General features: G+C 42.1%; 1 protein-coding gene across 4 annotated transcripts in view; it reads left to right on the top strand.

Moving 5' to 3' along the window:
- LOC124622594 (solute carrier family 2, facilitated glucose transporter member 1-like) overlaps positions 1 to 12,392 on the top strand; it is a 564,308-nt gene that overhangs the window by 523,234 nt on the left and 28,682 nt on the right. Inside the window, exon 1 of one of the 4 annotated variants that reach the window (XM_047148346.1) lies at positions 7,430 to 7,474. The exons of the other annotated variants lie outside the window; for them this stretch is intronic. Coding sequence (XP_047004302.1) covers positions 7,463 to 7,474 — 12 coding nt within the window. The 5' untranslated portion in view covers positions 7,430 to 7,462. Of the gene's footprint in view, positions 1 to 7,429; positions 7,475 to 12,392 lie in introns of those variants that run through there. 4 annotated transcript variants of the gene reach the window in all.

The following is a 12,392-nucleotide window of genomic DNA, read 5'->3' as shown; positions in this document are numbered from 1 at the left end:
AAGATAAAAGAAGACGAGTTCTGCTGTTTGGGCAGTAAAATAACGGATGATGGCCGAAGTAGAGAGGATATAAAATGTAGATTGGCAGTGGGAAGTAAAGCGTTTCTGAAGAAGAGAAATTTGTTAACATCGAATGTAGATTTAAGTGCTAGGAAGTCTTTACTGAAAGTATTTGTATTGAGTGTAGCCATGTATGAAGTGAAACATACACGTAAACAGTTTAGAAAGGAAGAAGAAAGAAGTTTTCGAAGTGTTGTGCTATAGGAGAATGCTGGAGATTAGATGGGAAAATCACGTAACTAATGAGAAGGCACTGAAAGGAATTGTGAAGACAAGAAATTTGGGGCACAAATTCAGCAAAAGAAGGGATCGGTTGAGAGGACACATTCTGAAGCATCAAGGGATCACCAGTTTAGTGTTAGAGGGAAGCGTGAGGGGTAAAAATCGTAGAGGGAGACCAAAAGATGTGTACAGTAAGCAGGTTCAGAAGGATGTAGGCTTACAACTTTGCCATTTACGAAACATTAATGGCATTTACACTTTCAAAAAAAATTACGTCCTTTAGAGGGCGTCCTTCTGTACGAGTACAATTGTTGAGATTCCTCATTGACCTCTGCAACATCTCAGCTGTCATTGACCTCTGCAACATCTCAGCTGGGATACTGTGAACTGCGTCTCGAATTCCCTGTTTTAACTCATCCACGGCTCTTGGTCGAGCCGTGTAGACTTTGCTCTTGAGGTAGCCCCGCAAGAAAGAATCACAAACGGATACATCTGGCGATCTAGGGGGTCAGGGAATGTTACCGAATCGTGAGATCACACGGTTGCCAAACAGTTCTCGCACATACGCCATTGATTGCCGTGCAAGGTTTGATGTCGCTCTGCCCTGTTGAAACCAGGCTTCTTGAACGTTTGCAAAGTTGTTCAATGCAGCTGTAATGAAAGTTCGTAGTAACATCTCCACGTAACGATCGGAACTGACAGTTATTGTGTTCCCCTGTTCATTTGCGAAAAAATACGGTCCAATAATCGCATGTGATGAAACACCACACCATGCTGTCACTTTACTAGCGTGTAAAGGGCGCTCATGAACGTAATTAGCATTTGTGTTTATTCACATAACCTGTGAGATGAAAGTGTGCCTCATCTGACATCCACAACTTGTTTAAAAAATCATGGTAGTTGTTTATTTTTGTTATTATTTGTTGACAGAATCCTAATGGTAACCGGTAATCGTTGTCCTTCAGTTGTTGCTCCATCTGTAGCTTGTACGGATGAAATTTTAAAACAACATGGAGAATTCTGCGAACACTCTCTCGGGACACTTCAACAACTGCTGCTTACTTAGAATTGAACTCCATGAGCTGCGTAAGACAGACTCGCGTACGCCATCATTGTTCGCTGGAGAACGCACATTTCATGGTCGTCCTGTTGGTTTCTTCTTGAGGGCAGATCCAGTCTCTTCAAAGTTATTAATTCAACATTTTATCGCGTGTTTCGACGGAACATCATCATGACGTCCTGAATTATAAAAACGTCGAAACTCCCTCTGCGCCGCTACCAAACTGTCATTGTTTTTATAAAACATTTTTGTGGCTAACGCACGCTATTGTCCGTTCCACTGATCCATGGTTACTAAAATGGCGGACTGTTTACTCGTTAACTGTCACGAACCCGCAGTGATGCCGCCAGCCCATGGCTGCCACAACTCATTTCAAACAGTCCCGTTATTCTGCGTCACCCTGTATATATATATATATATATATATATATAGTATCTGTGTATATTGCAAGAAATCTTTTCTCTCTGTGAACAAAGAAACAATAAACACAAAGGTTACTTATTTTAATACTAAATTCGGAGACATAGTTCTTGAAACCATAACACATTGCCCCATACATCACCGAAACAATATCCCAGATTTTTAAAAAATTAAATTAACAATACTTCGGACCGCAGAAATTAAAAGATCTCGGCGGAAAAAATGATTGAGAGAATGATAAAGAAGAGAGGTTTTTGAGAAGAAAATACTGAACTACAAGTGTACACACGCAGAAGAAAGCTAAGAAATCGATGGAAGAATAAAACAGCAAAAAATGAAATATACTGGAAACGAAGATAGCGAAAAGGTAGAAGACGAACTACACAGCTTGAAAAGTGATACTCGTCTGATAATTTAGATCTAGAAAAGATAAAAAATAAGATTAAAAATATTTTGTGAGCTCGGTAGAAGTATGCGTCTAATGCATTATTCTGCAAAGTTTCTAAGTTAATGTTAATTGCGAGTTGACAGATAATTATATTGTTCAATTGGGTGATTTAATTCGGTGCCTGTAGTGAACATGCGTGTTAATCTGTTACGCAGGAAAGAGTGTATGTGCGGTGGTGAGACGTCGAACGGATGCGTACAGCGGCTGCGTTGTGCGTACGTGCCTCGCGGCACGGGCAGAATCTCCAGCCCAGGGGTGGACAACCAAAACAGCCCCTCAGACGGATAAGGGACTTCACACAGCGCGGCAAACTGCGTTGTTCACCTCCGCAAGAGGCACGCTTCACCACTGAACAGAACGGGCATAGAAATATTTCCTTTTTCACGTCTGCTTTTGTTCGAGTTCCGACATAAATCTTCCACTTATGTTGATTGAGACTACGAAAGCTCGGTTTGCGTCTATGGTCGTGCCACTCGTAGCGATTCCGAATACAGAAAGCTAATTACACCTGCAAGGCACATTTACGCAATAATTCTTTTCACGCTTCATATTTAGATTATGCTAATAACGTGCAGTTCGAGACCTCACTGATCTTCAACATTTCTGTAATCCCTTAATGGCGTCGTGCTCCTGTTGTACGTAAAATGTTTGTTTCCCGCGTTTGGATCTGTCGGACCAATTTCGAATTTCGTTTTCATCTGGTTGTATGATGCAAGCGTCCCCAAAACTTTTGAATAAGAGGTCGCGTACGGAGGAGAAATGGCGTCCTTATCTGTGTACTTGCGGTATCTCTGAGTTACGACCTCCTTGGAAATCTCCCGCGCATCTTGTCAAGGCGGTAACGCACTCGTTTGCTTAGGGTTTACCACGGGTTGTTAGCGAAACATCGTGTGTCACACTAGGCTGACGTAAAATCCCAGACGCCTTGCACTGCGTAGTATATCTGCATGAGTTCCTAGGAAGTGTCGAGCCTGCTTATGTGTGTTGACATTTTCCAAGTCAGACGCGTTACGTGTGCCTGTTGCCTCACATCACGGTCATTTTGGAGGTGTCTTTCCTCTGTCTATACGATTTTGTGTTTATTTACATTAGTTGCCGCTTATCGACGTCGGAGAGGTATAAGTTTTTCATTATTTTATTTCCATATTTTTATTTAATTTTTCTATGTGTGATTTTGAACTAAGTCGCGCGTAGGAAATTTAAAGTGTGGGCCAAAAGTGTCAATGTCGCTGTGAACGGCAATCAGCGGGAAGAAAAGAAGCCAAATACTGAATATTGTTGGCTCAGTTCTTTGCGCATGGTACGAACTGTATTATCTCCTTACCCAAGGCTTGTTTACGACTTCTGGGTGGCATAAAATCGTTCTTACGGTTTGACAGGTAAGGACAAAAAAGACTACGCCACGTAAAAGCTTATTCTTGAACTACAGGGAGCGTGTATTCAAAGAGGAGTCAAAGAAATACGTATTTTTCTCTAACATACGTGCAGCATTTATGAGTATGACAAAATCGCAGAGATGCGTTTGTACATTAAGGGGAACCACCGTGAATGGAATGGGGAAGGGTAACATGATACTATGTATAGTAGTAGTTTTTATATCCACGGCACATACTGATGCAGATTAAAAGCGGACTAGTATTGGCGAACATAAAAAAAGAAATCTGCTGGCCCCAAATACTTCGCTATAGTTACAGAAAAATTTCTTGAAATAATTCGTTACATCGGAATTACTACATGATTATAAAATGCAGAGAACATGGATCTAGTGAATAAGAGGTCAGAAGTGTGTTGTATCTGATAGTGAGGGAGAATGTAAATATTTAAGGGAGTAGGTCGAATTGAATTTTAAAGTGAAGTGGAGCAATCGTTATACACAAACCAAGAGGCAGGTGCGGAACATTTGTCAGGTGGTCGGTGGAGTAATCGGGGTAAGCGTAAAACATTTAGTAATCCAGCTAAACAGGCGATAGAGATAGTAGGAAGCAAATAAGACAACGTGCGTTCAAACTGTCGAAGAAAAATTGCCAGCCGACTTAGCTAAGCTTGACTGGAAAGAGAAGTTGGTCAAAGCATTAGAGGAATCCAAAATCGGTGGAGGAAAAAAAATGAAAATCGGAAAAATTACTTTGGATCTCAGTTTCTGTCGAGAGGTTCGTTAAATGTGATCCTAGGTATCCCCGGCACTTCCGTTTATAAATGGATGTGTTTCATGTTTGTATACGTAGCAACTAAGATGATCTCTGCAATAGAGCTAGAATCTTTTTTATATTACTCTCCTCGTTCAAACATGTTTCGGAACATTTTCATCCTCAACCAAGTGGTCTGACGTTAACGAGGCATTAATTCTAGTTGGTCACGCTCTTTAGGACATGGATTAACTGATTACGTAACTTGCCACAGTTAGTATCGTTGTGCTTGGCATCATGCACATGCTCCTCTCTTGCAGGTGCAGGTACAAAAATAATACACTTATTATGTCTCGTAACAACACTCACTGAACTTCAGAAACATAATATACATATTCAAATGCGGCAGGGATTAAGCTTGTTTCGTGCTGTTACGAAAAATAACTTGTGCATTATTTTAAGAAATACAGCAACCACCCAAGTTTTTGTGTATTTTTATTTAAGCCAGTAGGCGTTTCGGGCTTTCATCCATTTTCAGCTAGCGTAATGCTTATTACAATCATCAGTAAGTACATCATTAAAGCATCAACAGCAGATTGGATTCTGCAGCTGCCTTGTGTAAAATAAAAATTTTGTTTAGCTACTACACTTTGTAGACATTATAGTGACTGAACTTACAGAACACTATGAAATGTGTTACGCTAATTGAATACGGGTGAAACTCCGAAATGCGTATTGTCTTAAATAAAATTACATAAAAATGTGGCTGGTTGATATTTTCCTTACAATAGTATTAGGTTGGTGCATAAGTTCGTATCGTTTTTTCATAAGTTTGATAAACACAACAGATACACATAAGAGACTTGAGTCACCAAAAATATATTCTCCTTCGCTATTTACAACAGTCTGCCAACGCTGAGGTAACTTTTCGTTTCTGCGACTGTAGAAATCACGTGGTTTTGAGGCGAAGAACTCCTCGAGCCATGTTCTGAGCGTATTTTCATCTGGAAAAGAAGTTCCTTGAAGGTCGTTGGATAGAGAGCAGAAAATGTGACAATGTGGAGGCACAACATCAAGTGAATAAGGTGGGCGCGGAGTGACTTCCCATCCCACCTCCTGTACAGTCTCTTTCGTCAGTATAACAGAATGCGGGCGGGTGTTATCGTGGAGTAGCATCTCTTCACGCAATCTTCCTCATCGTTGTTCTTGGACTGTGTCTGTAAAACGTCTCAGTTATTCACAATAAATGTGAGTAGTGATGGCTACACCTAGGTGAAGCAATTTGTACTACACCATACTGTTCCACATATGCATAACATTATCTTTTTTGGATGCGCGAAGGTCTTTGTTCGGGGAGTTGTTTGCGCTCAACCAGTCCTTTCTTTTCCATATGTTAGCGTAATGATGCCATTTCCCGTCACCAGTACTGATACAGGGTAGAAATGGTCAGTGTTGTTCACGACCCAATTGATGACGAGTAAGCAGGGATGCGCACCTGCCCGTTGATTTTTGTGATTTGGGCTTAGAACATAGGGTAGCTACACACCATATTTTCAACCTTCACCGCTGCATGCAAATGTCGCACGACGGTGGAACGAGCACAGTTCATTACATGTACAAGTTTTCGATTACACTGATGTGGATCGTGGTGGGTTAATGCGTTTTAGCCGATCTTCATCAAAACCCGAAGGTCTTCCTGAACATGGGGAGTCACTAGTATCAAAACGATCCTCCATGAAACGAGAAAACCATTTTCTTGCCGTGCTCCGTCCAATGGCGTTATCCCCACACGTGGTTACCACTGTTGCTTCAGCCCTCTATTGAACTCAAAAAGAAGAATACTTATGAAATGTTCCGATTTCTGTACTTGGCATTCCATTTTCTAGCTTCCACAGCTCCACTCACTATGTCCAAATGACAAAAAGATAATATGTAAACTCAAGTAGCAACAGTGAACTACAAATAAAAAAAATGATAATCAATAAATACACCCGTAGGTAACGGAATACCAACATGCAAAACAAAAACGCTACGAATTTATGCACCAACGTAATATAGCCCACAGCCACAGACCTCGACAGCCAGCAAAGTGGATAAATTATTGATAACATGTGTACTTTTTGACACCTCCATCTGCAATTAAGGAAATTATGGATGACCACTAGAACAACCACACAAATTATAACAAAGTATTTATTTATTTCAAGTTTCTGCTACCAGTCACTTTTTTATTTTATGCTTAATCTAACATAATGCACCGCGTTTCGAACATGTTTTGTTCATCTTCAAGCGTTTGTACATACATACATCCATCCATACATACATACATACATCGAGAAATGTGTGTATGTACAAACGCTTGAAGATGAACAAAACATGTTCGAAACGCGTTGCATCATGTTAGATTAAGCACAAAATAAAAAGTTACTGGTAGCAGAAACTTGAAATAAATAATTTTCCCACACAGTCACGGTTCACAAACATAGCCATTATGGCTGAAAATAATTATGGCAAAGTATCTGATCATTTAATGAAAATACTACAAAGCCTAACCAACTGGAATTTAAGGTCTCAATACAATAAGGCCACATTGGTGATGGAACACATGTTTATATCAGGAAAATAACGGAAGAAAAAAAAAGTTCGTTGCACACCCAATTCTCATAATTTTGCTCTTCAAAAGGTGCAATTAGGGCCTAGAAACGAAAAGAAGATGGTGTACAGAAATAGTTCAGTTTTCCGTGAATTTTGGGACTCCTGAGGGCAGCGACAGTTCACTATTAGAGGATACACTTTACTGGGAACACTGGCGACCTTGGGGCCGGCACAAAGCCATCAGCTTCCGCTGTTCTCCGGAGGCGGGAAAGCCAGGTTCGGCGTCCCCTCAGCCCCACGTGGAACGCGTCTCGGCGCCGCAGCTCGCGGGCGACTCTAGGCACGCCGATGGGCCAGCCTCCCGCCGGCCAATGGGAGCGTGCCACGTCACGCGCGCAGAGGCCGTGCCCCCACATTCCCCCCGCCCCTCCCCCTCCCACCCGCGCACGACCGGATCCCCACTTTATATGTCTGGGGGCTCGCCGCGCGACGCACAGTTCCGAGTGACGGTCTAGTCGGCAAGTTGCAGCCATGTACGTCAAGGTGAGTAAGCGCTCGGCGCAGCTTTGGCGGGTTCCCGCGCTACTGGGGTGCGCTACGGGACCGACCACAGATGGCAGCCCTTCTTTTCTCATAAAAAGAGGAATTGTGCTCTGGGGACGGAAGCGTGTAGCGCAACAAACGGAAGTTTCTGTTACTTGGCTAAGTTGGGGATCACGGATAAGTTCTCACTGCCCAGAAAGGCCATACGTGTGATGTTTTTGGCTTTAGAGGAAGATAGGGACAATAGTCACTGATATTAACATAATTATCTTTGCTTTACCCAAACATGTTTCAGCACTTTTTGCGCTATCTTCACTGCGCCCTTGTTGATTTTTGTTATAAGGGCAGTTAGAATCTTTCTTTTCCTTCCTAGCCTGTGATTATGCCTCCAACATTAGGAGACGAAACCTGAGGCACAGGAAGATGCCTTGGACGGCTGCCTAAGGCACGTAGAACGAAAGTCATCAAGGGAGCAAATATAAGTCATAAAAGCTGTGTTGTCACTGGGATTTTTGTTGTTGTTGTTTATCTGCCTCAAATGAAGCTATCAGTTGTTTTGTGCTAGTAGTTTTATATTTACGTTGCATTTTACAGCTTTTCATGAGTTCTGATGATGAATTCATGTTTCCGTTGTTTTAGACATGTTAAAAAAACTCATTTCATTCGTTATCACTTTAGACAACAAGAAATGTGATACACCTTTTGTAAATTAATTTCTGTTACAATTATTTATTATTATTTACATGGTAAAGTCAACTAAAGTAGTAACTGTTCGAAAATTCACCATATACACAGAATTGCGTATATACAGTAAACTGTTGAACGCTTATGCTGCTACCTTCTCAGCCAAAAGACAACCTTCTCGCTTGTGAAGTATAGCAGCGATACTGGGAAGATGAAATTTTTTAACGAAATGGGGTTTTTTCTATGTCCTGTAGTCAGTCTTCCGGATTTTTGTGAGAGCACGATTTGGTCATTCTGCATAGTATTTTGTAGAAGTACCGTTACAATTTCGTACGTATTATTTTCAAACACGTTTACCGCAAGTCGCCTTCACTGACATCCACGCAGCTAAGGGGAAAAAAAGTTAGGTAACATATTTAAACAGTCCCTTGAAAGGAGTAGAAGGAGATTAGTTAACGTCCCGATGACAACGAGGTCATTAGAGACGGAGCACAAGCTCACGTTAGGGAAGGATGGAGAAGGAAAGCCGCCCTGCCCTTTCGAAGGAACCATCCCGGCATTTGCCTTAAGCGATTTACGGAAATCACGAAAACCTAAATCAGGATGGCCGGACGCGGGTTTGAAGCGTCGTCCTCGGGAATGCGAGTCCAATGTGCTAACCACTGCGCTTCCCTGCTCGGTGCCGTTGAAAGGAACAAGCTGATGGTGTTCAACGCGCTATCATTAAACATTTACACCAAGTATCACCATTGTTAAAAGTTGTGACGCCGCAAATTTTCTGTTTTCCGGAAAGAAGCCATATCGCTGCAGAGCTTTTTGCTTTGTTACGACGGCGCCCGTAACACTATTAGCTTCTGATCCTCTGACACTGGCGTCGCTTTTACAGTAATGAGATTTGGCTTGCTTTTCTCGCTATGCGTCTTTGGACCTAAATGACTGACGCTTTACCAAGGAAAACACTGATGTCCAAAAAAAAACTTAGGAGAATAAATCTGAAGTTCTGTGTTTACTCGGTCATCTCATCACATTTTTTTGCATACATTTCTACTTTGATCTCAGCAATAACAACAGTAATAAAATGACATTCGATAATTCGGTAAACCTGGTCCCGGTTAGCACAACAGAATCATGACTTCTCCACAATAAAAAAAAAAAAAAAATCAGATTTAGTGTTCATCGCTAATCCAGCTATCTTTGTAAAGATAAATTAAGTTCTCGTTAAGAGACAGGATTTATCTATGAAAATATTCGCGTAAGTTGGCACGTCATCAAGGGAAACAGACAGACTGTCGACATACTCTTACTGTATTTCGAAATTCTTGATCGCCATTGAGCAGATATATCGCTTCACAAGAATGCTGGGATGGTTCCTTCAGCAAAGTCCCAGATGGTTTCTTTCTCTTCATTGCTCTAACTGCGGCAGTGCTCATTCCTTAACGATCTCGGCGTTGGCGAGACGTCTACTACGTCCATTCGTCGTCCTCTCAGCACGTCCGCTTATGCTATATCCCTAGGAATTCGTTGCAAACCATTGTATGTCATGTTTCTTCTGGGATTATGAGAGTTCTAACTAATCATTTGTTCACCGGGATCTTTAGTTACGATGTATAATTTCACCTCAAAACGAGTGTTCCTGGATGCTGTCTTCCGGTTCCAAGATGGCACGTTCGTCGCCTGTACGCTCTATTTCAGTCGTGCACTTTCCTTCACAGATTACTACATCCGCCGGACAAGTATATAATGGAATACAATTTGCTAGATAAAAACGGGCCTAGTATACTTTTAGAGGTGGCCGTAACTCTGAGCAGCACGTGTTCAAAACGAGCGAAGGACAGCATACCGATAGATTATTAAAGTCGGCGTAAATTCCTAGAAGATACGCAGTGAATTATGCTTCGACGGATATCATGGAAGCCCACTCGCAATAAGGATCACTCGCGTTGTTTAGAGGTCGGAAATGTGGCCACTGGCCAACTAACATAGACTGAACACTGTACGTACACACACACACACACACACACACACACACACACACATGCGTGCGCAGAGAGAGAGAGAGAGAGAGAGAGAGAGTAGAACAGAAACTACACTGTACCATTCCGTTGTTCAGACAGTTCATCGCTCGGACTGTTCACACTTACTTCCGATGTCTCAAGCTTCCAGCACTCGTCAGGGGAAGCAACCGCGCAACATGACTCGTATTATCGTTCTCTTGGTGGCGATTGGCATTCTGAGCCCTCAAAAACCACATTCGATTAACTTCTGGCGATTTCTACGAGGTATAGATTATTAATTTTGTGCCGTTAATTTACAATATCTGTAATACTGTGCACACTGGATCTAACGTGGAAAATAAAGTAGATCGTTCGATGGTATCCCAAATATTTCATAACATCGGTGGACAAATAATGTGCTAAAATTGTGTACATCTGTTGTCAATTCGCTTGCAAAAGTCTGTACCCAGCGCCATGAAATACTGCCATTGTGAAAGATGTCACCATTTGTACTATAAATAATGTTCATGGAACTATAGTGATCAGAGTTATTTCTAGTTAATAACTGATTCACTTCAGCCATATGAGTCCAGCTGTCACCTTAAAATACATCCCATACCGTTACACAGTCACCAAAAGCATCACTGTTAGAAAACTGACACTCACAGCAGGATATGGATGTATGGAATACGCGGGCAGTTCATACTAATGGAACACTGTTTATCAAATCATGTAGTGTCCAACGACCGTTCGTTCACTCAAGAGGACGGCATCCGATGTCAACTTGCTGTTAAGAAAAGTCGTTTTGTTTGTCTTCTTCCATATTCCGTTATCTCTAATTATTTACGCTACTTTGATTGATGACAAGGCCAGCCTTCTACATGCATACCGCTAAACCTCAGTACCTCAGTATAATTGCGAAAGTAAGAAATTCCTCTCATTTATCGTTGTCTACTCCATCGTCTTAAATTACCGAGCGGACTGGCGCAGTAGTTAGCATACTGGACTTGCATTTGGGAGAACGACGGTTCAAATCCCCGTCCGTGTTTTCTTGTAGTGGGACTAATGACCTCAGATGTTAAGTCCCACAGAGCTTAGACCCATTTTCTTGTACTGGTTCTTCGTATGTTTGTTGAGCTGTTCCGCCAATCAACTCCAAGAAGCTTTCCGGCATAGTCATTTTTTTCGTGGTACTATCTCAGGAAGGGAGCAATACTCGAGGATATTTTATTGTCTTGTAAATTATTTCTTTTGTAACAAACTGCAAGGCATGTAAAAAGAAAGAGATAGTGAACAAGAGATGATTTTGGGGAACATGGGACACCACATTGGTTACTTGCTCTGAACAGTGTACAGTATTGTGCAGTTAATGTTGATTTTAATGTAGGAATTTATTTTTGGGTCATCTGTCGTCTGAATTCTCTCTCATGGTTTATCCGCCCTTCATGCGTTATTTTGCGACCAAGGTAGCGGAATCCCTTCACTATTATGTGGTTCCCAATTTCGATGTTAACCTTGTCTCTTGCTTCACTTCTGCTGATCCTCAGTACGAAATTCTCTCCTTTACTCGCAATCCACCATCTGCGCCCAGCAGACTGTCCATTCCATTGAACAAGTCCTGAAATTCTTGCTCGCTTTCAGAGAGAATAGGGATGTCAGGGACAGCTGATGTCGCTTGTGTACGTAATCGGTCTTACCTCGGCCTTTGGAAGTTCCTGTCATTGTCGGAAGTGTGTTAATAGGTTCGGGCGATGCGATCTTCGTGGATTGACGGGATGGCCCTGGGCAGGGTCTGAGCTGTCGACGTTGAAGGTCGCACGTAGAGCGGAATCAGTGTCGCGTGAGTACGCACTGGCAATCGTGAACGAAGTGTGTAGCTCACCACTGGTGTTGAATTGGGGTCGAGGCGTCACCGACCAGTCGCCGGCCTGTTAAGAGGTACAAACGGCTACAATGCGCATGCGCGTAACCCTACTTCTCAAGCCCCGCTGTTCACTTTCATCTGGCAGTGCTGAACGTCCAATTGACACGCCCTTCCGTGTTGTACAATAAATGTTGGGAGAACAGGTCGTGGCTCTGTTCATGAATTTGTATCTTAAAACGATACCGTAGTGCCTCGCATTAAACATAGTGGCTGTCGCAAATTAACATTTTTACTCATTTATTACAGCTAAACACCTAAAACTGAAGTCTCGCTACCTATTTCAGGTTGTATAACTCCAATTGTAATTGCAGGTATA

This window comes from Schistocerca americana, chromosome 7 (genome assembly GCF_021461395.2).
Source record: "Schistocerca americana isolate TAMUIC-IGC-003095 chromosome 7, iqSchAmer2.1, whole genome shotgun sequence".
Taxonomy (NCBI): domain Eukaryota; kingdom Metazoa; phylum Arthropoda; class Insecta; order Orthoptera; family Acrididae; genus Schistocerca; species Schistocerca americana.
Note: the sequence above shows the minus strand (reverse complement) of the source record. Positions and strands in the feature narration are given on the sequence as shown.